General features: G+C 46.3%; 1 protein-coding gene across 4 annotated transcripts; it reads left to right on the top strand.

Moving 5' to 3' along the window:
- The first annotated feature begins 1,171 nt into the window (after window positions 1-1,171).
- Window positions 1,172-27,531, top strand: SEMA4F (ssemaphorin 4F). Of its 4 annotated transcripts, XM_045828485.1 has the most exons (14): window positions 1,172-1,414; window positions 3,630-3,781; window positions 4,418-4,477; window positions 4,710-4,808; window positions 9,404-9,497; window positions 17,886-18,005; window positions 18,105-18,256; window positions 18,903-19,081; window positions 19,299-19,446; window positions 19,578-19,800; window positions 19,941-20,050; window positions 20,158-20,318; window positions 21,827-21,885; window positions 22,141-27,531. In XM_045828485.1, exons 1-14 carry the CDS (start codon window positions 1,270-1,272, stop codon window positions 22,749-22,751), a joined length of 2,313 nt encoding a protein of 770 aa, XP_045684441.1. In that variant the 5' UTR covers window positions 1,172-1,269; the 3' UTR covers window positions 22,752-27,531. The 4 variants fall into 4 exon arrangements, with proteins under 4 accessions (XP_045684441.1, XP_045684442.1, XP_045684443.1 ...); XM_045828486.1 differs by lacking the exon at window positions 4,710-4,808; XM_045828487.1 differs by lacking the exons at window positions 3,630-3,781; window positions 4,418-4,477; window positions 4,710-4,808; window positions 9,404-9,497.
- Window positions 27,532-27,848: the final 317 nt, after the last annotated feature.

The raw sequence follows: 27,848 nt of genomic DNA, 5'->3' as shown, positions 1-27,848 counted from the left end.
AGAGTTAGCCAAACAAGGGGCATGGAGAGCCTTCTATGCAGAAGGAATGCTGGTGGAATGAACAAACTCAACCAGTCCAGAAGATTAGTATGTAGAAGTGGTAGGGCAAGGGGCCAGAACATGTAAAATTTTGTGGACTGTATTAAGGATTTTGGATTGAGCTGGACTGAAGTGTTTTAAGCAGAAGAATGATATGATCTGATTAGTGTACTGGTGAGAACATTTTATTTGTCCTAAGGGGAATGGATTGGGGCTGGAGTTAGGGTGGTGGTGGATGGTGATGGAGACAAGACTGAAGTATGAAGTAGCCTAGGCAAGAGATGATGGTGGCTTGAATTAGGATGTTGGTAGGGGGATGAAGAGATGTGGTGGTGATATTTAAGAGTTAAAATTAATAGGGCTTTGTTATTGACTGGGTTGATTAGGAGGATTCCAGAATGATAGAGCCTTGAACATAGTCATTTAATGAATATTTATTGAATAAATGAATGCAAAGTTTCTGGCTTGGACAGCTGGAAAAATAGTGATACTATATACAGAGACTGAAAACATTGGTTCTGCCATGTACCCATTACCCGAGCTGGTGTGGGGATGAGGTTGACAGTTCAGTTTTGGACATGTTGAAATCAAGGTGCTTGTGGCACACAGAGTGGAGATGTTGTTCAACAGGCAGTTGAATGCCTGTGTCAGAACCTGAAAAGAGAAATATGGACTGGAGTTGTGAATTTAGAAAGAGATATTAACTAAATTGGTATAAATTAGACTGCCTAGGGCTGTGATTTTTTTCAAATCGGGGGACTCAATCCATTAATAGGCATTAAAATCAAGTTAGTGGGCTGCAACCGTCATTTAAAAAAATGAAATATAATAAAATATAATAAAATAGAAAATATCAGGGTTTAGCTTCTGAATTAAAGATAATATAAGTGTGATATTGTGAAAAGTTTACTAGCAGTCCTCGCGTGACACGTCTAGACCAATTCGGAGGAAGAACTCCCACCTATACCTGGGTCTAGCTCCGCCTCTGCTTGGGTTGGGCATCTCATCTCAATAGCCCTGTGATCCCCTCAACCCTGATTGGCTGGAGGAGAAAATCAACACGGCCATTGGTCCCCTCTTGAAAGGGCGGAGCCGGGTTGCTCTTAGTCTGCCACCAGCAGCAGGTCGAGCCCGGACCAGGAGACACTGGAGAGAACAAGGCCAGCGGTTCCGCGGCCCTGAGCTGAAGCGGTGGAGTGCGCCCCACCCGGCGGCCAGGCGGAGCCAAAGATGCCAGCCTCTGCCGTGCGGCCCCGCCCGGGCCCCGGGCCGCCTTCCGGGTCGCATTTCCCGCTGCTGCTGTTGGCGGTGCTGAGCGGTCAGGTGTCCAGCCGCGTCCCCCGCTCGGTGCCCAGGACCTCGCTTTCCATCTCCGGTAAGACGCGGGCGCCCTCGCCCTCAGCCCTTCGTGCCGCGCTCAGGCCCCGCCCGCAGGTGCCTACACCCATCTACCCTCCAGACCAGGGCAGCCGCACCCGGGGCCCCTCCGAGCGGTGCGCGGCGTAGTGCGATGCCCACCCTCGTCCAAATCCAGGCGAGACGCCTACGCGGGGCTGCTCCACCATGTCGTGGGCCAGGGCCTCGCGGCTGGGCTCCCTTGACACACCCTGGCGGCCCCTTATGAGCAGGACCGCGGGAGCATTAAGTCTGTCGTCGTGCAGGCTCGGGCACTGAGGCCAAGGGAGGGGATGGGAGTTGCCAGAGGTCATCCATTTCGAAGTTCGCTCTCCCGTGTTACCCTCCTACCAGACCCGCCTGTGTGGGTCACGCCAGTTAGATGCCCATCTTGCTAAGAAACCCAGAGATCTTTTATTCTACTCCAACCACCCATTCTTCTGATTACCAGCTCAGCATTTTCACCCGCCCACTTCTCAGATTCATTCCCATGCCATCAGCTCTATCCCCCCACCTTCTTTACCCTGCTCACAACCCTAATCTTTTCTAACCCACTTTCCAGTCCTCTCACATCTGACACCAACTCCCATTCTCCCATTATCTGATCCATCATAACCCTACTTTCCTAACGTTACTTGCTCTCTCTACCCATTCCCTATATTGAATGTTGGGGAACCATTCAGTGAGTTGACTTAAAATTCTGTTTACATGATTTTTAAAGTCTTCAAAAAGAAAAAAGAGGGAGGGAGATATGGCCCTTTCAAAAGATGTCAAAGAAGCCAGGAGATGCCGCAAGGTTGAAAGTGGTCATTGGACCACTTTAAAGGCTCTCTGCTGAGGTGGGCAGGACTGTGGCTGTAAATCTTGTTTTCTTCACAGCGGGATTGAATGTTAGCACTTTGGGAAGACAGATCCAGTGAAGCTGAGAGTACAACCTATTGGCAAAAACCTAAAACTGTGTGCTAGTAATTTAGAGTCCAAACTTCAGACCAGTGACCTATAGGCATGTTTTGAATCCAGGAGACAAAATCGTGGTCAAAGCCTGGGTTTTCAGTGTGTGCTGGAGCAATAGCCACTACATAGAGTTGAGGTTGCCAGCCTGGGTTGATGTCCAGGAATCCAGAGAGGTCTAGATGGTGAGATGAAGCAGAGCTGGGGATACAAAGGGAGGCTGGGGGAACCAGGGCTTATTCTAAACAGGAGAGACACTGCACAGCTAGGAATATGGGTGTGGGAAGATGGGTGGGGCTCCATACATCAGCAAATCTAGGAATGAAGGCTGTTGGCCATTCTTTCAGTTCTTGATGGTAGCTGAGGAGATGAAGCAGGCAGAAAGGAGCTGTATTGGTGCAGGTATAGGAGCCCCAGAGCCAGACATTGACCTAAGAAGGTGAATTATGTGAACTGATTTGTTATAATCTTTAAGTGGATAGGAGTTTTGCATGCTGATATGAGATTTAGATTTGGCCAATACAGAGTTCATACTTAAGAAAGGAACCACATGTAGTGTGTGTCAGATGCTTCCACATATGTTGTCCCATTGAATTCTCTCAACAACCCTGGATGGTGGTATTTTCAGATGAGGAAACCAATGTGTAGAGAGGGCAGGTAACTTACTCAAGATCATGCAGCTGGTAAGTGAAAGAGCCAGATTTAACCTCAGGCTGACTCATTTCCAAAGCATACACTCTTGCCCACTACTCTCTGCCTCTTTGGGTGGAATGGGGATGGAAGGAGGTCAGGGGCTATAGGAGAGAGAGAAGATTAGTCTCCTAATGTGTTAGTGAAAAGAGTGAAGTATTTCCCTTTAAGTGAAAAGAAGTTATTAAGTAGTGATTTTTTAAAGAAGGGAAATTGAGAGAGGAAAGTACATTCTATAGGTATTTTCAAATTGTGTGTCATGTTGCTATGAATGGAAATTACAGACTTAATATTTATGCTGTTATTTTAATAAGACATTTATTTTTTTATAGAAAAAGCATCCTTGACTGGATTGTGTACTAAATATTCTGGCCTCACCAGTTATCTATCTTTGGGAAAGTTAGATGGCCTGTCAGGCTCCATTTTTTCCCCCTGACCGCTGCTAAAAAAATGGTACTTGGAAGAAAACAAAAATTGGCCCCTTTAGCGTTGCCCTTGTGGACTAACCTTTATGACGCAATGGCTGATATAATTTTTCCCTCTCTTTCTGCTAGAGGCTGACTCCTATCTCACCCGGTTCACTGTCCCTCGGACCTACAATTACTCTGTTCTCCTTGTGGATCCTGCTACCCATACACTTTATGTTGGCGCCCGGGACACCATCTTTGCTTTATCTCTGCCTCTCTCAGGGGAGAGACCCCGCAGGGTGAGAGATGAGGGTGGGGAAGACCCCAGAGTGTGTGATTAAGTCCATGGTTATATTGGATGTGTGGGGCGGGGCAGGGGGTGTGGTAGGAGGGGAAGTATTGGTGAAAATGATTCCAGGGGTCATCAATTACAGTTCTCAGTTGAGGGTGAGTCGGGGGGGGGGGTCATGGTAACTGGGAGGCTGTGAGGGAGGCTCATGATAATGGGAGGAGGCCACAGTGACCAAGTGTTAGTTGACAGTGGGCAGAGGAATCATTAGAATCACATTATCCTAGGTTAGTAGCTTTCCAGCTTTTTTGGCTACCACTTAGTAAGAAATATATGGTACATTTTGAGCCAGTACACAAAGTGTGCACTGAGAGAAAACTTTCTTGAACCAATATCTACTCTCCTATATGTGATACATTCTAATATATTTCATTAAAAATAACGTTAGTCACGACTTCACAATTGATTTAATTAGTCAGTAAGTGGAGACCTCCAGTTTTAAAAACACTGCTCTGGGGTGATTGGCGTGTCTCTAAAGTTTCTAAATTGATGGAAATGTCAATCAAATGTGGGACTGTGTTACCTACCTTGACTTGGGAGGAATTGGGAGAGAATCTGGGGGAAATGGTTATTCCTTCTTTCTCAGATTGACTGGACAGTGCCTGAGGCCCACAGACAGAACTGTAGGAAGAAAGGCAAGAAGGAGGTAGGTGTAGATCTGGGGCCTGTCCTGAGTGTCAATTCAGACCTTGGCCCAGCCCTGACTCTGTGTCAGTCCCCTGCAGTGCTGCCATCCCAATGGGCCCAGGCAGGGACACTAACATCATATCATCACCCATCATTTCTGATCGAAGAGCTGCACCTAACTGGCCTGACACTGCCCTACCTTTCCTGGTACCTGCTGCTTCTGATTCTCTCTAACCATCTCTAACCCCCAGGACGAATGTCACAATTTTGTCCAGATTCTCGCCATTGCCAATGCCTCTCACCTCCTCACTTGTGGCACCTTCGCTTTTGATCCGAAGTGCGGGGTTATTGTGAGTGACAGGGGTGGGAGGCCGGGAAGGGTCTACTGTGAGTGACTGTGGTGGGGAGCATGCTTAGGACAACGCTTGTGCATGATAAGCATTGGGGGTGAGGGATGTCCTCACAGGGTGGAGCTTTTGTCTGCTACTGGAGGAGGGTACGGAAGGGTGGGGAGGGAGGTTCCCTGTAAAAGGTAAGTTACACAAAATGTGAAGAGAGATGTAGTGGGGTGATGAGGAGAGTTAGGGATGCTAGCTGGGGTGGGGAGAAGAGAAATTCAGGAGAGACTTCAGAGACCAGAAACTCATGTTTCCCTTGTCCTATGTATGCATTGTCCAGGTAGCCTGGGTCCATTTCTTTCTTTTCTCTGCATCCATTTCTTAATCAGCACAGTTCATGCCTCTTTCTTCCTCCATGGCATGTGACTCTTACCACCTTCTCCCAGCTCCACTGTTAACTTCATTCTGTGTGGCCTGTGACTTGCTGCTCTTATGAGCTTCTGAGGCCACTGCCTACTAATGTAGCATCTGCTGGCACCATACACAGGATCTTGCCTTCAAGGTGACCACTGTCAACCATGTTTTCTTCTAGGTCCTGTTCATTGTTCACACCCAGGCAGGCTTGGGATATATATACCCCTAATCACATCTAGGCTAGTCATGGTGACAAAAGTGCCTGGGACTGGTGACATCTCAGAAAAGGTCTGAATGTTTTTGAACTCTCATCTTTTCCCATCACTTATCTAGTAGTCAGGCAGTGGCCCTTTGCCTGCACATATTTGTGACAAGGCCCTGCGATGAGTTGAAAGCCTCACACGTCCTTCGTATCCAGTGGCTTCCCTTCCTGCCCCATACAGCAGTAGGGGGGAGTGCAGTGACTCCTTTTCCTGACCCTGATCTTTAACTGCAGATCTGGATTTGACCCTTCTGCAGTCTCCAGTAATCATTGCCACCTGGATCTAGCCAGCGTGTACCTTTAAACCTGTCTTTGTTGAAGACCATTCTCATATCTCTGGCTTAGAATGCTATGATTGTGTATGGTTGATAGACAGTCGGTCTCTCTGGGCTGCCCTTGGTTTAGTTGGGTTTATGCTGTGCCCTTTTCATAATGTGGATGATAGACCGCATGCTGGATGTGGATAACTCCCTCATCTAACCCTGGGAAGGCTTCTTAGGTCAGGGTGATATTGGAAATCTCTGTATTCTATCAGGTAAAATTGGATATCTAGTTTGCCTGTAGTCCTCACAAAGCTCACAAAGTAGCTGTAGAACTGTCGTTGCCACATTTGTCCTGTTGTAGTCTGTGCGGGCGGTGGAGCCTATGGGTGTGAATATCAGAACCATGGCTTATAGATATCCGAGTCACTCCAAGTTAGTCTCCCAGGGCCTTCTGTTCTTCCTTGGCTCTCTGAGGTGGGCCCCTAGTGGTTGTTAGGTAACCAGACAGAAAGGTTCTAGATATACCTGTCAGGATTGGTGTGACTTGGAACATCGGCACCAAGAGCGAAGCCAGGGCTCTGTGTTCTGCATTCCTACAACCTTCAGCAATTTTTCTCAATCCTCCTATCTAGCAGGCTCATGAAATGAAGGACTATCCTTTTGTTAAGGCTTGTTTGTAGCAGAAAGATCAGCTGTGTTAAACCTTCAAGTCACATACTGAGATTGCCCTCTAGACTTTCTGAATGCTCTCTTCTGCCTTTAACTGTCTGTCTTATCCTGCTGTCTGGCAATGCTCACCTGCTTGAGCAAGTTCTTAGTGCTGAAACTCTCCTGTCCCAGACTGATGACTTTGAGACTCTACTTAACTATTATCTGAGGGCTTTGACTAGCTAGCTGCTCCAGACACAACTACTTGCTCAGAGTTGATTGCCCAGAGGAATGAAGGTTCTTACAAAAGGAAATTCAAGCACTGGACCTATCAGTTCCAATGATATGGAGTGTTGCCTGTCACAGCTCATCCAATATGAGGAAGTGTTTTAATTTGTTTTTTTTTTTTTTAGAGGGAGCTCCATCAGCTAAGAGAAAAAAAATTTTAGACTTAGAATGATTAAGACTACACATTCAACTGAGTATCACCTCTGGCCCAGGCTTGGTGCTGGGTACTTTACATTCACGATTGAGTTTAATTCTCCCCTTCCAGATGTTTAGGTATTATTTCTTGTCATTTTACAGGCAATGGGACAAAAGTTTGGAAAAATTAGGCACCATATCTAATGTTATATAGCTAGCAGAGGCAGAGCCAAGATTCAAATCCAGTTTTGCTGGCTCTGCTCCACTACCCTGGCCCCGTAGACCAACTTGCAACACAGAAAGCCTCACCTGGCTTGAACTTGTTGTGACATTTGATCTGTTACATGTAACAGGGACCATCTCTCCCTGCTCATCTCCCCAACCACCTGGGAAAGGTCCTTGGCCAAGATGGAAGGATGGATTCCAACCCCACGGTTGAGTGAGAGCCTTCCTACCTTGCTCTGATGTTCAGCTTGAGGGACTTGCCTTCACCACAACCGATAGGCTGATTGACACAGTGATGACACAGTGAAGAATCTCAACATTCAGCGAGAGAATGTAATAGAGCAGTCTTGCCTGTTTCATAACTCTAATAAATGCCACTTTGTACAGTTATAATAACCTGTTTAGTTAGTAGGAGGCTCACTTGTTCAAAGTCTATAAACCTAGATAACATAATGATTCTAGCCGAGGAAACTGGAAAAGGACTAGTTTTGTCATGATGAGCCTTAAGGGGCTGATAAGCCATCTCTGTGAGGAAGTGCAGCAGTCAAGTATAAACATGGACTCCAGTTGGAGGACCTCAGACTTGTAGGGTTTGGGGAATGATTTGCATAGAAGGTCTGGCTGTCACTTGAAGAATAAATGAGATCTTTGAAGTATATGCATAAAGGACTAAGGATAGATTTTTAGGATTCATAGTTAGGGGCTAGAAAGAAGAGGAACAACCAAAGGAGATAGAGAAGCAACAATTAGATCGGAGGAAGGACTCCAGGAGGGTGAAGTTTCAAGAAAGTCAGGAAATAGAATATTTCAAGGAGAGGAGTGAGTCAAAAGTAGCGAAAGGTAACTAAAGGTTAAAGAGAATAAGAATTGAGAAAAGGCTCATTTGTTCAGTCCTTGGTGAAATGAGAACAGTTTCAGGCACAGAGATGGGGAAACATAATTTGTTTTCTAGGAATAACAGGTGATCCAGGTTTGGTTAGAAGTTCATTTTAAGAAATACTAGAGAATAAATAACTTGGGCTTAAGAGTTTCTACTTCAGGCAACAGTGAGCCATTTTGTCATTCTCTTGCTCAAAAATTATTAAGTCAGTGACTGATAGTCTAGCAGTATTATTCTGAGGTGGATACATAGAGTAAATTGGGGACGAGGCTAGGCAGTGTGGCAGAGAAGGGCCACAGCAGTGGGTTTTAACCTTGTCTCCAAAGTGCCCAGACACCTTGGTAATCTCTCACTGAACTGTCACTTTCTCCTCAGGCTAGGATGCTCCCACTGCCACACAAATAAGGTGCTTGGTCCTCCATTCTGGAAAACTCTTTGGCCCAGTATTCCCTTTGTGGGGACCTCAGATCACATCTAGTTTTAACAGGCCTTTTTAAAGACTCCATAAAATAAAACCTTGCTTGCCAATTACTGACAACAGACAAGCAGTCAGAATGGGCCAGTAGTATACTCCTGCCCAGAGGACATAGATTTACATTACTACTGCAACTACGATCCAGGTTCTTAGTCTCCAGCAAACACCTTATGTCCACATTAGTTTGTGAGCCAGAGACACCATGCCTGGCACTTCCATGCCATAACTTTGATTCCTAACCGGCCACAGTTAATGCTCCCTGTCAGTCTTAGGTTGAAATCATCCCTGATTCCTACTTTTAGATGTTATCTTGAAGTCTCTCTTAGTGCATGATGCTTAGCTAAGGTAACTTCTGGCTGGCTCTTACACCTTTCACCCTCTCCCAGGTCACTCCTTCTAGAGTCCCTGGATGAAGAAAGCATTTTCTTAGCAAATGCTCAAATTCTGACCTCAGCTTCAGGCCCTGACTGACTTTGCAGATTCTCTTGCCCCTTTTCTGAACCCTTGACTCTGGTCCCATCTCTCACCCTTGGGGTGGAAGTAGGGAGAGGATGGATCTTCTCTTTCGACACCTGGGTTCCAGATGGTCCTGTATCAGTTGCTCTTTTTCCTTACCCTTCCTAAGGGTATCAGACCTCAGGGGGCCTGCTGTCTTCCCTGGTCTTTCTTGTCCTGTAGCATGTTCTCCAGCCAGCCGCAAAACCTACCTTTCAGCAGCATTTCAGGGGAAAATCTGCCCTTCAGCCTCTGAGTGTCATCTAGGGCTATCCTAGCTGGCCCTTCATTAGAGTGTGGGGACTACGGGTATTGAAGGAAGAGGGATAAACTGATGAAAAGAGGGATGGTGGAGGTGGGTCATGCAGGAATGGGCAGGGGAGTCAGGAGTAGCAGATTGGGAATATGGGGATGGTAGCAGAGGAATGGGAATTGGGCTCTTCCTTCATCTGATCATCTTTGTAATTTTCATCATGAACCTCCCCATGATCCCTAAACCAATTGCCCCCTTCTGGTCTGTAGGCTGTGTCCAGTTTCCAGCAGGTTGAAAGAATTGAGAGTGGCCGGGGGAAATGTCCTTTTGAGCCAGCTCAGCGGTCAGCAGCTGTAATGGCTGGTGAGTGGGAGAGACAAGAGCCTGTAACTTCTTGCTGTAATTGCTTCCTTCCCCACCCCTGCTGTTGGAATTTCTGTGTCCTTTCTTTCCTAGGAATGTCTATTATTCCCATGTCTCTTTCTAGCCCTTCCTATTCTTCCCAGAGTGCCTGTGTCCTGCTGTTCTCCAGAGTACTGTTTCCCTGGGTTCTCCCTAGAGAATGTGTTCTCTGCACCTCTAGTGTGTTTTCTCTGTTAACCTCATTTTCTGTTCTCATTTTTCCTGTTTATAAGAGGAGTTTGCTACAATGCATATTGTAATACATTTGGAAAAAGTATAAAGAGCATACGAAATCTAGAACCGCACTGTTCAGAAGTATTTGGTGCGATGACAGAAATGTTCTGCATCTTGGTTATCTGATATGGTAGCTACCAGCTACATGTAGCTATTGAGCCCTTGAGATATGACTAGTGTGACTGAAGGAAAGAAGTTTAAATTGTATTTAATTTCAATTTAAATGTAAGTAGTCATATGTGTATCTTGGCTATTATATTGGCACAGGTTGAGAGTATCCCTACTCAGAAAAGCACTGTTAGTATTTTAGGATATTTCCTTCTACCCTTTGGAGCGTGTATGTGCACGTACACAGACACTCACACACATATTTTGCTGGCCAGTCCTTCGCTGCTCAGCAGAGTTAGTAGTGACTATCCAGTAAGTTCCTGCTGTTATTTCCTTTCAACAACTATGGACAATTGCTCAAGTGTTGAATGGTTCTATCACAGCTTATGCCTAAACCTGTTCTGGAGAATGAGTGCTTGATTCTTTGGTAGCCACAAAGTGAATTGTTTATATGCCACATAGCCTATCATTTAGGTCAGATGATTCCACACACACCCCTCAAACTCAGAGAGTCCAGCCATTTTCTCATGATAGCGTGAAACAAGCAGGTTAGTTGAAATTTATGTGTGTATATTATAAAACTTTTAAACGTCACACTACATGGATATAATTTTAAATTTTGTCATGCAACTTTATATCATTGACATTTCTGTATAATTTAAAAATTCTTTATCAAGAGAATTTTGAATGACATCATGTTGCTGCTCATCCTGTGAGCATATAATAATTTAAACAATTCCAAATAACTTATATAAATTAATTTTATTCAGTTTACTTCTGAGTTTTTGCTACTATCCATTAACATTATAATCAACATTTTTGTGCATAATTTTTTGCCCCCATTTTAGATTGTCTTTTTAGGACTTATGAAACTAGATTACTATATCAAAGGGTGTGAACAGTTTATGGCTCATTATCTATTGCTAATTAGGTTTTTACAAAGAGTGTACCAATTCACACCCTAAATCAGCAGTAACTGAGAGTGTTTTTTTTCTCACATAAATTTTACCAGAATGTATTGTTGTCATTTTAAAAGATCTTTGAAGCTAAAAATAATACCTTGTTTTAATCTGTATTTCTTTGAATATTAGTGAAGTTGGACATTTTTCATGTTATAGTACTATTTTTATTTCTCTTCTGATAAGTCCTTTGCTTATGTTCTTGGGCAAATTATCAGGTAGGATATTAGCATTCTGATCTACAGCTTTTCCTTTCTAACTATATATTTTAAAGCTAAGTCCTTCTTCAGGTAGAGAGTAGATAAAACTTTTTCCTTAACATTTTTCCCCAGACATTTAACATTTTGATTTATTTAGAACTTATTTTGATGAATGATGGAGAAGTAAATTTCCCAACTAGCTAATCAGTGGACGCAGCATCATTCATTAAACTGTTTTTTTCTTTCTTCACCAACTTCTGCTGTGAACTTTTGTCATAAAATTAATTTTACTTATTCTTCTGGGTAATATTTTATGAAAAACAAAAATTGGGATGTAAGTTCTAACAACAAAATCTTTTTCTTGGGTGTGATATGATAGGACAAGTCTTAAAATCTATATGAATTAAATAGCTTTTAGTCAGATAATTAATGTTTTAAAAGTGAATTTAAGTGTCTAGTCAATACAATATTTGGGTTATTTTTATCATTCATCTATAGTTGAAATTGATGAGACCTTGTCTATACTCACACATATTTGAATGACAATTTAACTAATTGTTTATTTTTCTTGCCTTTTTGATCAAGCATGTTTGGCAAAAACTCTGAGCCAGTCATTGGGATCCTTAGGAAAGACAGCAGTTGTGAATGTCTCTTGATTCTACATAATTGTTTATTAGAAAAAATTTTCAGCTGCAGCAATCTAAGATAATCGTTTAACATATTTTCTTTTTTTTTCAAGCAGTAAACTTTAAGTACATTCAGCCTTCTGCTTGTAATTTCTCAATGTTCCAGTCAGCAAGTGGATTTGCATTAGCATGTGGTTTAAGGGCACAGATTTCATAAATAAGATCATTGTATGAGGATGATAATTTTCAAAAAGGAATAACATTTTCAAAAAGGTTTCAAGTCTTTTTGTCTTCCAGCTAATGAAACTGTGTTGGGTTTCATCTATAATTGATAGCAGTGATCAGAAATCACTTTCTAACAGTTTAGAGTGACTGGCTTTAGACAGTTAACACAGAACCTTCTGGCTCCTTTTCAGATCCAAGCCACAGTCAAAGCCAATATTATACATTTTTCTCTCAAGTTCTTACTTTTTAGGGCTATAATTTAAATTTTTTCTTGGTCTGACATAAATGGCAGTATTTAGCTCCAGTTTTCCATGTTGGTCCATTATGTCCTCTGTTTTGAAAACAGCAGAATAGAAAATAGTGCCAATGTTAGGGAAGAACTAGAACTGAAATTTCTAGTTAGGAGATATAGAAATGTCTTTAAAGAAATCGAAGTATTTTGAAATAAAAAGATGTTTTAGTAATGAAAGTAGTACTAGAATATAATAAAGTAATATATTTTAAATGATAAAAATTACAATGTGCATTGTAGAAAATATGGAAATGTTAAAGATGAAAGTAAAAGATTCATATGCAATTCAATCATTACCAAGTAACTGCTATTGTTATTTTAGAGTATTTTTTCTGTCTGTGTATTTATAATAAATTAGAATTATTATGCATATCTCACTAATAATTTTCTCATCATAGAAATTCTTTAATTATTCAAAACATGATTTTAATGATTATATACTATTCTATCATATGAATATAGCACAATTTAATTATTCCCATAAAATTATACATTCAGATTTTTAAATGATTGCTTTTATGAATATTGCTGTAGTAGAAATATTTTTACATAAATTATTTACATAAATGTAATTAACTGCCTTTGAGTCAATCCAAAAAGTAGGCTTTGCTGGGCCAACGGGTGTAAAGATTTTTATGGTGCTTGATGGATTTGTCGGAATTCCCACCAGCCGAGATGAGAGGCCCTGTTTCATTGCATCCTTGTCAGTCCTGAGTAACATATGTAATAAACATGCAAACAGTGACCTCCAAAGTCCCATTTGTGTATTTTTTATTTGCATTTTTATTAGTGAGATTGAACAACTTTTTATGTGTTTATTGGTACTTATATTTATTTTGGGAAAAGCTTCTGAAATCTTGTCTTTAAACATGACATTTATTTGTACTGCACTTAGGTAAAATCGACAAAATGATCCCAGTGTCTCTATTTGCTCCAGTCAGATTCAGAAATACTGTCAAGTATTTTGACAATAACATTCACATTAGCCTAAAAACACTGGCAGTTTCTTCTCAGTGTCCTTTGTAGGGTCTTTGTCTTCTGCTCATCTTTATAAATGTTGGAGCCCATTAGACTTCCACCCAAGATCCTCTTCTCTTCTTGTTTTATATGGGTATGATCTTAATCAGCCTAATGGATTCTGTTTTCACTGCATTCTGATGTCTCCCAAATCCAATGCCTTCCTAATCTTCTAAAACCAGCTCTGTGGGTTCTGTTTCCACTGCATCCTGATGTCTGCTAGACATTATCTGCAGCTACGGGCCACTTATCCAGCTGCCTTCCGGATCTCCACTTTGGATGTCCCACAGTAATCTCAAAATCAGCATGTCCCAACTGAGCTCATCATCTTCACTCAGTTCCCCCAAACCTGCTCCTCCACCAGTGTCCCCTCCTCTGAGAGCATACCCACCCAGGTACCTAGGCCACAGACAGCAGTCAGTCATCTGTGGTCCTTCCTATCACTTCCTATAAAAAAATAATGCTTTCATCAAGAAGAGCAGAAGGAGGGAGCTTTTGTTTTTCGCTTTGGGAACGTGTCCTGTGTTTTTATCATCTCCTTTTGGTCTCATTGCATCCTGTGGTTAGTGCATCTGCCAAGGAGCACTCTGGAGACATTCCAGATGCATTGGGTGCTGCCAGCATTTTGGATCCAAGCTTACTCCTTTAAGTCCTGGTGTGTGCCCAAAGACTAACACTCACACACTGAAATAAGACTGTTATGTGGCCAACAGAGAAAAAGGTAAATGCTACATCTCTAACTATCTAATTAGGTCCAAACAATAGGCTGTTTTTTAAAAGAAAAGTATCTAGCTGTCCCAATCCTTAGATAAGGAAATGGAGATAAGGGAGTGGAGAAAGGAAAGCCAGGGCATGTTAAAATCACTTCCTAATGCTAATGAATGGTATTTCCTACTGTAAACCTTTAAAGGTGAGCATTTTGATAAGAAAGTGAAAATTCGAAACCCCAGAGTATTGAAGTATTTATTGCTGTGACACTACCCTAGCCTGTCAGTGCTGGGCTCCAACCCGTCTGGGAGGCCTGTGCTCACTGGGAGGCCTGGGCAGGACTGACTGCGTTGTGGATCGACTTCCACAAATATTGTGATTTTCCCTCATTTTCAGCTTCCAGTCTTTTGAATTTATTTTTGTATTACCAAAATGAAAATATCTTAATTTGAGGGGTTATAAACTTAAAAGATGCCAACTACAAAAACCTTTCAGTGAATACAAAAAGTATACGGGAAAAAATAAAAATCACTTGTAATTTCATTAGTCAGAAGCAAACATCATTAACACTGTAGAGTTGTAGCTCCTTCAACAGCCTTCCCTGTGTCTGCAGACATGTACACCTGTCTTTAAAAATCAAGTTGAATTGTACTCAGTGTTTTGTTCTAACCAGCTTGTTTGCTGAACTCGACACTGTGGGCATCTTTTTCTTTTGCACATCACCTTTTGCCAGTAGCAAATGTATATTTTGATGTCTACTGACTCAGTCTATTCAGTAGTAATCCAGGAAAAACTCCATGTGCAGGGGTATTTTATTATGTGGGTAGTGCAACAGACTAGTTGGAAGTGAGACTGCCCTGGTGAATCTAGGACATGGTGATCCTGTGGCCTCCTTGGCCGATGGCTAATGTTCCTTCTGTGTAAGCCCCTTGGTACTCAAACACCTGGAACCCTGCTACTTCCTCCCAAAGTGTCTGATCCCTTCTACTGTCCCTTAGTGTCAGTCCCCCTCTGCTGTTCCATTCTGAGTGTGCTCCTCGACAATTCTAGGCTCCAGATTTGCTGAGCGCCCCTGTTGATCCCTTAGAAAATTTTGGGATCCTTTAACCATCATCTACCACTGGGTCCTCACACGGTTATTAGAGGTCCTTTACTGTTTACAGAATTGTTATGATTGTCTCCCCACTCACACACACATCAAATCATGCCCCCCAAACATTTATACCTGTCTCCACCACATCTCCCTCCATTCTCAGGGTATCCATGACACAGCTTCTACCAGCGTTGTGGTTTTAGAGTGTTTGTGTACCACACTTAGGAAACTTTTCATTCTAACTTTGGCCTCTTTATCACCCTTTTCCCCCATTGGAAACACAGAAGATGGGCCCATTTGCCGCCCCATTTGCTACCAGGACCTGTACCCCAAACCTGGTTTTTTCCCTCCTGAAACCTCTGCCAGGAAGTGGATGCCTGTTTATAGTCCCCACCTCTGGCAACAATTTGAGCATGGGAGTTGATAAGGAGCTGTAACCACTGTGTATAGAATGCCAGCCATGGGCCATGCCCTACCTGGGGCTCTGTGTTTATCCCACTTAAGCCTCAGTGCTGCTCTGAGGAACTTGAGGCTTAGGAAAGTTCATTTGCTCAAGATCACACTACTAGTAAGTATTCAGGGTTCAAACCCCAGCCTTCCTGGCTCCAACACATTTGGATTCTTATCACAATCTCAAAAGATTGGTAGTGTGGTCTCCATTCCCCACCCCACAAGGAGGTTTCTAACCCTCCACTTTACCCTCTGAGGAACTTGTGACCCTATTTTGCTCTGCATAACATGTTTTTAAAATAGTGGTTATCACTCTGGCTGGTGTGGCTCAGTGGATTGAGTGCTGGCTTGCAAACCAAAGGGACACCAGTTTGGTTCCTGGTCAGGGAATATTGCCTGGGTTTTGGGTCTGTCCCTGGTCGGGGGGCGTGCGGGAGGCAGTTGCTTGGTGTGTTTCTTGCACATCGATGTTTCTCTTTCTCCCTCTCTTTCCCTCTCTCTAAAAATAAATAAATAATTTAAAACAATAGCAGTTGTCCTTCTGGTGCCGAGGCATGCAGTTTGCTTGAGCATCTGTGACTGCAGCATGACTGTCTTTCCCTTACAGTGGCCCTACTCCATACAGCTTCCCTCCTGGGCGTGAGCCCCATGGCCCTTGCCGGGGTGTCTGTGCACTGGCTTCCGGCTCCCCAGCCTCTTTTGCTTCTCCATCTTCTCTGACTTGATCTGCTGAGTTGCTTTCAGTGGCTTCTCCCATTAAATGGTGGTGTCCTCGGGCTCTCTTGCTTTCCCATTCTCCCTGTCTATTACATTCCTGTCGTAACTTAAGCATGACTCCCAAGCTGCATAACTTGGCCCCACTGCCTAACCCTTTCTGTTTGATTGCCTCCTGGTATCTCTGACCAGATGCCCCGAAGGTGCTTCAATCTTAGCACATCCAGCAACGAAGCTCCCTTCTTCTCCAGCCATCTCCTTTATGGGCCTTGTCCTGTCATTTCCTGGCTTGGCTCAGAGCATCACCATCTGCTATCATCCGTCTTCTAAGCTGGAAACCTTAGAGCAGCATTTTACTCCATTCTTGCACATCTCATACTCAATTGATTTTCAAGTCTTATTATTGGGCTCTACCTCAGAAATACCTCCCCAGTCAAGTCTCTTCATTCCCTCTGCCCCTGCCTTCGTTTATGCCCTCCATTGGCATTATCTTCTTAAAAACAAAACCTGATTATGTCACCTTGTCTTCAAGAAAATCTCTGCAGTTTTGCTCTTCCCCGTAGGATAAAGTCCATGTTCTTGGTCCTGGCAGAGCAGACTCATTACAGTTGGGTACCTGTCTCTGTATCTCCGGCCGTATCTCTGCTTGCTTGGCCGGCAGGCCCTGTACGCCACCAGCACTTCAGCCACGGGGAGTGCCCCTCATCCCTAAACGTGGCTCCCCTCTTCCCGCCTGTCCATCGTCCTCCCTGAAGTGGTTCTACCTGGCAGATGCTCATTTTTCAGACCCAGTTCAGATGTCGCCTCCGAAATGCTGCTCCCTCAGTCAGATGTGGCTGGGTCGTCCTCTGGGCTCCTGCACACATCTGTGCATCCATGCCTCCTGGTGTCTGAGTAAATGTTTGTCTTCGGTCTCTGATGAGGGTTCTTGGGGGCAGCCATGTGCTCAAATACAAAGCACAGTGCTCTGTATTTAAGTGGTGAAGGAATGCCACTCTGTTCTCTCCCGAACCCCTGTGATACACAAATTCCAGGGGTGTTGTGACCTTCTCCTGCCCGGAATCATTTTCTTCTGCTCACATCCAAGCCCTGGGCAGTGGTGCTCAGTGTGGCTGTAGTGCTTCAGCCCACAGAGCCGTGCCTCCCTTTCTCTCCCAGGAATCTGCCCTTTGGCCAATTCCCTGTGATGCTAGTACACCCTGAAGTTGTGGCTTGTTCCAGAGCAGTGTACACCCACTCCTGTTCAGAAGGACACTAGTTCCTTCAGGCATTTACCATAGTGGGTGAACTTACGTAAAACTGGGACATGCTACAAACAGACCCCCTTCCTGGAGAGTCACAGTAGATTAACACATTACAGGGTAGAGAAATCACTAAGATGACGACAACAACAACAACAACAACACCACCACCACCACCACCAAGCAAACCAGCCAAATGGTCTGATTTCCACGAGGGCAGCTTTTAGCCTCCCTTCATGCACATTTTAACATTCAGGCACTTTTCCCTTAATGCTGGTCCCCCTCCCTGGCTTGGAGCACTTTGCATCTATGATGATTTCAAGTGAGGGGATGCCTGTCATGTGCTTAGCAGTGTCCAGCACTTAAGGGGCACTGAGCCCCTGAGAGTTCCTGCCCCTGCTTTATTCCCTGCTCTGCCTGTGATGCCTTCTGCTTTCCTCAGTGGGTCTCTTACAGCTCATCTCCTCCCTGTCTTTCTGCAGGGGGGGTCCTCTATGCCGCCACTGTGAAAAACTACCTGGGGACGGAGCCAATTATCTCCCGGGCTGTGGGTCGTGCTGAGGACTGGATTCGGACAGAGACCTTGCCATCCTGGCTTAACGGTGGGGAGACGGCGAGGGGTGCTCTGGGGACAGGGAGGGCAGGTGGAGGTGGGGTCCCCAGGCTGTGGCCGTGGGATCTAAGGCCTCAGGTCTCCCCAGCTCCAGCCTTTGTCGCAGCTGTGGCCTTGAGGCCAGCCGAGTGGGGGGACGAAGATGGAGATGATGAAATCTACTTCTTCTTTACGGAGACTTCCCGAGCATTCGACTCATATGAGCACATTAAGGTTCCTCGGGTGGCCCGTGTGTGCGCGGTGAGACCCTGATCCCAGCTCTTTGTCTGATCCCAGATCCCAGCCGTCCATCTGTCATCTCCTGCTCTGCTTGGCCTCTGTCTTTTCTTTTCTGGATCTCCATTTTTGCAGCTCTACTCTGTCTTCTTTTTTCCTGTCTTCTTCTCTGGGTGCTTGAGGAGTATGGGGAAAGGGCTCTAGCCCCCGTAAGCCCACAATTGCCCCGTGACACACCGTCCCTGGGAGGTGGACTAGTTTGTGTGGAGGTTGAAGGCAGGAACTGTTGACAGACAGACCTGGGCTGCAGGCCCTGCTCCACTACTTACTGCCTCTGTGACTCGGGGCAGGTTCTTCAGCTTCCTTACAGGTGAGAGTATCAGTGAGGCCTAGCTCTAGGGTTGTTTTGAGGACTAATTGAGGTAAGTTATGGAATGCACGTAGTACAGCACTCCATAAGTGCACAGTGAACTTTGTTACTGTCACTGTGGCCCTGTCTGCCCATGCATTACTCTCCTGCACTGTTACTCTGTCTGTATCCCTGTCATTGCATTTCTCTGCATCTCTCTCCCCATCTGTCCTCATCTGGGGAAAACTTGTATCGGTTTCCACATTCTTCCTACAATGTTGGTCTTCTAAAAAGGAATTCCCATGCTCTTGTCACCCCCAGGGGGATCTTGGGGGCCGTAAGACCCTCCAGCAGAGGTGGACAACATTCCTGAAGGCCGACCTGCTGTGTCCAGGGCCTGAGCATGGCCGGGCCTCCAGTGTCCTGCAGGACATGGCCATTCTTCGACCCAAGACTGGAGTGGGGACCCCCATCTTTTATGGCATCTTTTCCTCCCAGTGGTGAGGGGGTCCTGGTGTGGAGGAGAGAGTCACAGGGTGGGAGGTGCATGAGGGCGGCACAGTGTCAGTGCTGTGTCCTCCAGAGGGCTTGGCCTCTCCCCGGCGCAGGCTGCACTGCTCCCGTGCACATCTTGGGGGTCCTCTCCTTTGAGAGGGAGTGAGTTGTTGTCCCCTAGTTCTCTTCAAATAACCTGGCTCCAACCTGGGATTCTTCCAGGGAGGGGGCCGCCATCTCTGCTGTCTGTGCCTTCCGACCACAAGACGTTCGGTCAGTGCTGGATGGTCCCTTCAGAGAGCTGAAACATGACTGCAACAGGGGACTGCCCGTCATGGACAATGATGTACCCCAGCCCAGACCGGGAGAGGTAAGGGGTTTGGAGCAGCCCTTCCCCAGAGCCACGCCAGCATTGCCTCAGTACAGCAAGAGCCCAACTCAGCATCACAGAGACTTCCTGGCCCCTGGGAAACGTCGTCACCCATCCTGTGTTTCCACTAGTGTGTCACCAACAACATGAAGCTGCAGCAGTTTGACTCATCTCTCTCCCTGCCTGACCGAGTGCTCACCTTTATCCGGGACCACCCCCTCATGGACAGGCCAGTGTCCCCAGCTGATGGCCACCCCCTGCTTGTCACTACGGACACAGTCTATCTCAGAGTCGTGGCCCACAGGGTGGCCAGCCTCTCAGGGAAAGAGTATGATGTGCTCTACCTGGGGACAGGTATGTTTCATAGCTAAGTACATTGTCCACTCCACGCACACATGCTCTCGTTAAAGAGAGAGTCCCATACTTACAGGTTCCAGGGTCTCAGGCATGGATACAGTTGTGTCATTATGTCCTGCTCCTTGCCTGCTTCCTAGAGGATGGACACCTCCACCGAGCTGTGCAGATTGGAGCCAAGCTCAGCGTACTTGAGGATCTTGCCTTATTCCCAGAGCCACAGCCAGTTGAGAATATGAAATTGTATCAGGTGAGTTGTGGATTTTGGGGAGCCTGATGGGGAGACATCTGAGCCAGTATGTGACCCTGAAGTCTGGGAGATGCAGTATATTCCTCTTTCTCACTCACTTTCTGTAGAGCTGGCTCCTAGTTGGCTCCAGCACTGAGGTGACACAAGTGAACACCTCTGACTGTGGCCGTCTCCAGAGCTGCTCAGAGTGCATCCTGGCCCAAGACCCTGTCTGTGCCTGGAGCTTCTGGCTAGATGCGTGTGTGGCTCATGCCGAAGAGCATGGAGGGTGAGTATGGCTGTGTCTTGGCCTCTTGCCTGCTGTCACAGGGCTCTGACCATCCGTGTAGCTGTTTGTTTCTCATCGGTTAATGCTGTCCTCTGCGTGTGTTTCTTCTTTTTATTGCTTGTGTGTTTTAATGTCTGTCCCTATTAAGTCCTCTGTGCATCCATCACACTACCTCAGTCAGTGTCCTTGCCCCTCTGCCCGACCTGCCAGGACCATGTGACTGACTTTCTATTTTGAATCTCAGTTAATTTACTTTATCTTTGTACATGTTACTGAACCCCAAACTTACAAATACTTTAGAAGTTAAAGTACTTGTCTTTGGGAATTAATTTTTGGTTAAGAACTCTAACCCGGTATTTCAGTTTCTTTTGGGAGAACTTTAAAACATCTCAGACAAAAGCAAGTACTTTGTTCTTTCCTTTATTGTTTTAATATTCATTAAAATAATAATTTCATTGTTATTGGGTATTCTGTATACTTGAGCCTTGGGGTTTCCTCAACATATATATGTGGGGAGGATGTGGGGTGTGTGTGCATGCCAGCGTACTACTTTGTAATACAAGAAATGACCAGGTTGGTACTGCTCTTCACTCTACCCTGCATAGCCCAATTCATACAAGGGAGAAAACACGGACCATGAAGTGCCTGTGGCTATAACCACACCCATGGCCTTCCTCATCCCCCCACTTTCAGCTAGATTGAGCAAACTAGAGGCTTGCCCAGGAGGCTTGAATGTATTCATACCAGTCTCAGAGCTCATTTCAGGACCTCAGCTCATAGTGGAGGAGTTCACACTCAAACAGAGCCTACTTTGGTTGAGGCTTTTGTGTGTTCAGACCCAGCTCCCACCTGCTCTTCACTGACGGCCCACTAAGGGTCTCACTGGCCTCTCTCCTTCTGGGAGTGGTGCCAGGAAGTTCAAAGTGAGCAGTCTGTCTTGCTGTCCTTCTGTCAGACACAGTCCACTGAAATCCTGAAAGTACCAGGATTGTCTTATTTGAAGCAGATCTGTTGCAGGCCAATGGACACCAAAACGGCTGTTGAAGAAAGAGTTCCTGCACAGAGGAGAGGTGCTTTGTATAACAAAGTCATCTCACTGACCCTCACAGAGTTTTGATTAACTTTTGTAGAGAAGAAATTTCTCTTTTTTCTTAACAGAAAACAAGACACCCTGTAGTTTTAAAAATTTTTTTCCCAGAGAACTCTTGTGGCTCTTGACAGATGGCTATATTTCTTGGAAAGTTCCCACCAAACATCTTTCCAACAGACCTGGTGCAAATTTAATTTCCTATGGGCTGCTAGAATATGTGTAGAAGTTGACATGGCAAATGTCATGAAGAGTGTAATAGGTACTGGGGGAAGTTTTAATGATGAGCACATTGACTGATCATTTCAGGAGTGATTTCTGAGATGATGGGGGATGTAACGAGTGAGTGAACGTTTAGTGGTACTGAGGAGGATGGAAGGGAATGTCGACCCTGGATTTACCAATATTCTCTTCTCTGTAGGCTGGTCCAAGACATAGAGTCAGCAGATGTCGCTTCTCTGTGTCCTAAAGAGCCTGGAGGTCTGTCTGGTTTAGGGAAATGTGGGTGGAGTGGGTGGAAAGGGGCTAGAAAATGATCTATTTTGGACACCACATTAAAACTTGGACCCTGGAAGATGTGGCAGCTGGGGGCCTAGGGCCTTGTCCTCTTAGGGAATCCACTTTAGCTATGCCCCCATAGCCCCTTCTCCTATCTGATACCCCCCCACGTTTCTCTCCATTGCACCCTCAGCCTATAGCCTCTCTACCTTTTGTGCCTTTGCTGTTTCTCTCCAGAACACCCAGTTGTGTTTGAAGTTCCCGTGGCTACAGCTGCGCATGTGGTCTTGCCATGTTCCCCAAGCTCAGCCTGGGCATCCTGTGTGTGGCACCAGCCCAGTGGAGTGACTGCTCTTACCTCCCGGCGGGATGGGCTAGAGGTGGTAGTAACCCCAGGGGCCATGGGTGCTTATGCTTGTGAATGTCAGGAGGGTGGGGCAGCCCGTGTGGTAGCTGCTTACAGCTTGGTATGGGGCAGCCCTCGGCCCCCCCCAAGCCGGGCCCACACAGTGGGGGCTGGACTGGCCGGCTTCTTCCTGGGAGTTCTTGCAGCATCCCTGACTCTCCTCCTGATTGGTCGACATCAGCAGCGACGGCGACAGAGAGAACTTCTGGCTAGAGACAAGGTGGGCTTAGACCTGGGGGCACCGCCATCTGGGACCACAAGCTACAGCCAGGATCCTCCCTCTCCCTCTCCTGAAGATGAGCGGCTGCCCCTGGCCCTAGGCAAGAGGAGCAGTGGCTTTGGTGGCTTCCCTCCACCCTTCCTGCTTGATCCTTGCCCGAGCCCAGCCCACATTCGGTTAACTGGGGCTCCTCTGGCAACATGTGATGAAACCTCCATTTAGGGCTGGGCAAGTGACCACTAGTGCATGAGTGACTAATGCATCAGTGGTTATTCCACACCTTAGTGGAATGACCCCTGGGATGCTGGGGTCACCGGGCCTGGAAGACAGTCATGGCCTCTGAGTTCTGTTTGGCCTTTGAGTGATCACTTGACTTCAGTGCCTGCCCTCTCTGGGCCTGGATGGGCTTGGGGCCAGCCCTTTGAGTCCTGACTCCTGGTTCCCATGAGAGATAAGAACTTCTTTCTGCAGTGAATCAGGACATTTGCCACCCATGCCCTCTGAGCCCTTGTGACCCCCTTCAGCCCTGGCCCACTAATTTGGGCCTGTAAGTTTGGAGAGGGACATAAGACATAGCTATGACTTTGCCTTCTGGTTGGACCCTGGCCAGAAGGAGGAGCTGTGGAGGTGTTGGGGGTACATGTGCACTGAGTCCTTGGGTGGTTTTGCCGATTCTCCCAGTTAATCTAGTTCTCTGTGGGGAGTGCATGATCCCTGCATCACAACATGATTCTCTGTCCTGAGATCTGCCTCCATCCCAGTTTTCCTTCTTTCACAAAAGAGTACGTGTATATATGAGTGTTCATAGGGCCTGGCCAAATGTGCATGGATGACTAGGCCACTGCTCAGGTTTATTCAGAGGGGGAAGAAAGGGGAAGGCTGGGAGGGGGGCACTGCCTGCAGAGCTTTAGACCCTCTAGCCAGTGACAGAAGGGCTTTCCTTTCTAAAAGAAAATAAAGCACTGCCTGCACCCCCACGCCCCCATCACTTCTCACCCTGCTCTTGAGTTGAGAATACCTCCCAAAGTGACCTTCTGGGTGGAAGGACAGTGGCACATGTGACCCCACCTTTCTGTTTGTTTTTGCCCCCTGGCTGCCACCAGGGCCGTGCACAGCTGCCCTTTCTCTGTCTGCAGTATAGGCTGGACTCCCTTTCCTTGGCTCTCATTAAAAATAATTTTCACAACCTTCTAAATAGTAGGGAACAACAAAAGGGGAACAGTCCTGGGAAATACAAGCATACAAACAGTTTAAAGATAGGTTTGTATCTGTGACTTGACTCAGGTTGACACCCTTGCCCTAAAGCAGCTCTCCAGTGGGGTCCACGGACTCCCTGAAACCGTATGCAAAATGTTGTCTGTATGTGCGTGTCTATGTTTTTCTGGGAGGAGGTTATATGACTCTCATCAGATTCTCAAGGCCTTAACAAAGTTAAAGGACCACTGCCCCAAGGTCACCACACTGCTGGCCAAGCTGAGATGGGGCCACTCAGCAGCAGCTCCCCCTGCCCCACCCCACCTGCCCTGTGGCCACCCCTGGACTTGCAGCTGCTGGACGCATCTCATTTCTCCAGTCCCTGGAAGCTGGGCTCTGTGCATATCTGAAGACACTATCAACTCCCACCAAACGTAAAGACTTCTTCCTGCTTCACAACTCACAGATGCTTTAGGCTTCTCTTGCTCAGTTCTGGTCTTGGCCTGTGAATGTGCCTCAGTCATCCCTGGTGAGGGATCCCCTCGCCCCACCTTGAGCTCCAGTGAATGACCCAGCCCCTCCCAGCTGAAGTTTTCAGCTCTACTTTCCTTGGCAGCAGCCTGTGAACTACCCAAAAGAGTCCCCTTGGGTTTGGAATTATCAGTGGCTGTGCCCTAATAAGTGCATGATCTTCAGCAAGTAATCTAACCTAGGGACATTGGTTTACTCATCTGTAAAGTGGGGATAATAATACTACCTCAGGGTTGCTGCCAGGACTAAATGAGAGAACGTGTAACAATAAAGCACTGTCTGTACCAGAAGAGGTGGTGGTTGTGTAAAAATTGGACATTAGGCCGTGATGCTATAGCTTATCCAAGTGATAACCATGACACACGCAGTCACTTTAAGCCCCATTTGGTGGAAGGAGGGTCATTGCCTCATGCAGGCATTCTGTCTTGGGCCATCTCTGGCATATCTCAGCTGCCAGTGTCTAAGGCCTATGGGAGACAGGGCCTGTGGGCTTTTTTTTTTTTTTTAATAGCCCTCAGATATGTCTGACCTTAGTGACCTTATTAGTAATGACTTATTTCCACATGGGAACATTCCAAAGTAATGACTTCGTCCCACATGGGAACAAAGGAAGGCTGGTGTTCTTGGGTTTATCCTCACTTCCCTCTGCTCTCTCAAGGTTATGGGTTAGTTCATTTGTGGGGAGCAAAAGAGATGGGCAGATGTCAAAGGGGGCTGGGGTCTCTGCGAGGAGAGGAGGAGGAGAATTTTGCAAGGAGGAGAGGGATCTGAACATGGTGGATTTGGGCATTTGGTTTTTGAACAGTGGCCGTGGTCGGAGGAAAATGGAATGAGCAATGTAGGAAAAATGAGGAAGGATGGAAATGGGCATGAAGGGAGGACAACCACCACTTGGTTGGAAAGTTCAAGCCCCGAGAGTGAGTGAGAGCTCAGGAATGTGAAGCCAATTTTTAGAGAAATAGTGTGAGCAACTGATTGCATTATCTTTGGGCTGGGGAGGGCGTGTGGGAAGGGAGAGAATCTGTGGGTGAGGGAGCTGAAGGAGCGTGCAGGGTTCCTGCAGGGACAGTTGTGAGGATCCTGGCAGCCAGGGGCCTGCCTGGCTCTCCACATTAAAGCAGCAGGGAGAGGGGTGGGGATGGGGCTTGTGCTTGTGTTACCTGCGTCTCCAAAGACTGCTCACTTTGTGGCCTTCCCTCCTAAATTCCCCTCTGTTTTTGGCTCTGGTCCCTGGTTCCCAAACTGTAACTCTCAGCTTGTCACTCCCAACCAGTGGTCTACTGCTATCTGTGTGACCTTACTGAAAGTAGAGCCAGAAAGTGATGCTCACTGTTGGCCCTCATGAGCCAAGCGAGCTCTAGCACAGCACTGGCTCCAACCCAACAGGAGGCTGACTCACATCCTTTTGCTGGAGATGCCCAGCTCCCTGGCTTTCTCCAGCAGCCCACGAGTGTGCTGGTGGCCTCAGTGGTGGCAGGAAAGTGTCCTTTTGATATCTGCTGGGCCCTGACAGCCCAGCTACTCTGCTCCTGTCGGAGGGGGGCAGTCATGGTTACAATAGACTGTACACAGGTCCTGCCTGTCTCAAGTGTGTGGGGGTGGGACTTGCCTTTTTTTTGGTTGTAGCAGAGGTGAGGTTGGAATTTTTAAAGATTGTTTTCACCAACTAGAGGAAGAGCTAGCAATGGAAGTACAAGAAATCTGGCCCCGGCTGGTGTAGCTCAATGGATTGAGCACGGGCCTGCGAACCAAAGGGTCACTGGTTCAATTCTCAGTCGGGGCACATGCCTGGGTTTCAGGCCAGGTCCCTGGTAGGGGGTACACGAGAGGCAACCATACATTGATGTTCTTCCCTTCTCCTCTCTCTAAAAATAAAAGAAATAAAATCTTAAAAAAAAAGTACAGGAAATCTTTCTGCAGTTTTTAAGTTCTCCCTGGTGGGCCCCAGGATGTGGCATTTTGTGTGACCAGTAGACAGCAGGTGTGGTTCCAGAGATGTGGACTGATGTAAAACACCAGGTCCTGGTTAAGGTGGGGAAGGGCAAGTGACAGAGAAGGATCTAGCTTCCTGAGGATGTTAGACGGGGTCAGGGGTGGTTGGAAGAGCCAAGATAAGGGGTCAATTTCAGAGGGCTGCTCCAGGCCCTGTGGAGAAATAAGAGCAAGCCAGGAATTCTTTTTTTCCTTGGTTCCCAGTCTGAGGGACTGGGGTTTCCCACAGATACACTGGGACTGGGGTTTGGGGCTACAGATGAATCGTGGACCTGCCCCCTGCTGGGTGTGACACTCCTCATTCATGTCAGAGTTGGCACTCTGAGACTTGGCCGTGCTGGACCGCAAGCTGAGGGCTTTCATCCCCTGTAGCTGCAATGATGGTTGGGGCAGGAGAAGTCAGCAACTGATGCTGGATCCAAAGACCAGCATCTCACCCTCAGGTTTGAGAGTAAGTCCTTTGAATAGAGGAGGCTGGCAATAAATTCCTTCCAGGGCAGAGGTTCACTGCGGGTACTCTCCGAGGGTTAAGTGTTGAGGAAGCTGGTTTGATTTCTGTGGTCAGAGGCTGAGGCAGAGACCTCTCAGGGAAAGCGCAGGCCTCAGGCCTTCACAGGCATACACGGTATCTGTCAAGTAAGGGGTTCTCATTAGCCTCAGATGGAGTTACCGGATTATCCCCCGAAAGCCCAAGAATGCAAAGACTCAGCACGTGTTTTTAATACTCTCCTTTCAAGACACACTTAATCACTATGATAGGTAAATTCCTGTTTCTTCTTCTATAAAAAGTGAGGAGGCAGAAGTGGCCCTTCCCTGAGGTGAGAGTGAGGATGGCTGTTTTGGTCTTCAAGTGACACAGACCTGTGCCCTGCTCCCATGCTGCTTCTCCCAAAGTGACACTAGCTCTGGTGGGATGGAGGGGAGGGAGGGGATGGAGGCTGGCCACAGTCATGGCCTTGAGGATGAGGATGAGGTGGCCCATACTTTGATGTGGAAGGATAGAGTTGCCTACCCTTTGGCTGAGTGAGCACAGATAATGAGCTTCTCAGTGCCAGTCAAAGGAACCAGACTCTCTTGCGCTTTGCTGGGAGCCACATAAGTCTCATGAATTCATGTTCAAGTTTAGGGAGAAAGATGCCTCCTTCCAATATGTCTGAGATAAAAATATTTTCCTTTTGAAGTGTCCAGGAGCTCTGGAACAGGTGAAATTGATTTACAAAAATAAAGTAATGCATTTTTTTTGTCCCTATGAGTTTGTGGAGAAACATTCATGCCCACCTTAACTAATATCAGCATTTCTAAAATCAGCTGAGTCTGGAGTGTCTGCATTATGAGCTGGCCCACAGACTGACAGAGCAGAACTGGCTGCAGGAAGGTAGAGCTGAATGAGCACTAGGTGCCTAAAATGAAGAAGGAGGGCCTTCTTCCAGCCCTTTGCAGAAGCCATTTCCCCTGACATAGGTCTCTCCACTCATATCCACTGTATTAATCTATCAGTCTTGAAACCTATCACCTCTCAGATTTACTGGGTTTATACAATTTGTCTGATTTCATCAAAATAATACTGTAGCTTACCATAGATTGTGTGATCACTTTGCCAGT

The sequence above is a fragment of the Phyllostomus hastatus genome, unplaced genomic scaffold (genome assembly GCF_019186645.2).
Source record: "Phyllostomus hastatus isolate PE091 unplaced genomic scaffold, TTU_PhHast_1.1 phas_scaffold_78, whole genome shotgun sequence".
NCBI lineage: Eukaryota > Metazoa > Chordata > Mammalia > Chiroptera > Phyllostomidae > Phyllostomus > Phyllostomus hastatus.
Note: the sequence above shows the minus strand (reverse complement) of the source record. Positions and strands in the feature narration are given on the sequence as shown.

Coding starts and splice junctions, on each gene's coding strand:
- SEMA4F (XM_045828485.1), top strand. CDS start 1,270: ATGCCAGCCTCTGCCGTGCGGCCCCGCCCGGGCCCCGGGCCGCCTTCC. Junction 1,415..3,629: donor GACCTCGCTTTCCATCTCCG/GTAAGACGCGGG, acceptor TCTTTCTGCTAG/AGGCTGACTCCTATCTCACC. Junction 18,006..18,104: donor CTTGCCATCCTGGCTTAACG/GTGGGGAGACGG, acceptor AGGTCTCCCCAG/CTCCAGCCTTTGTCGCAGCT.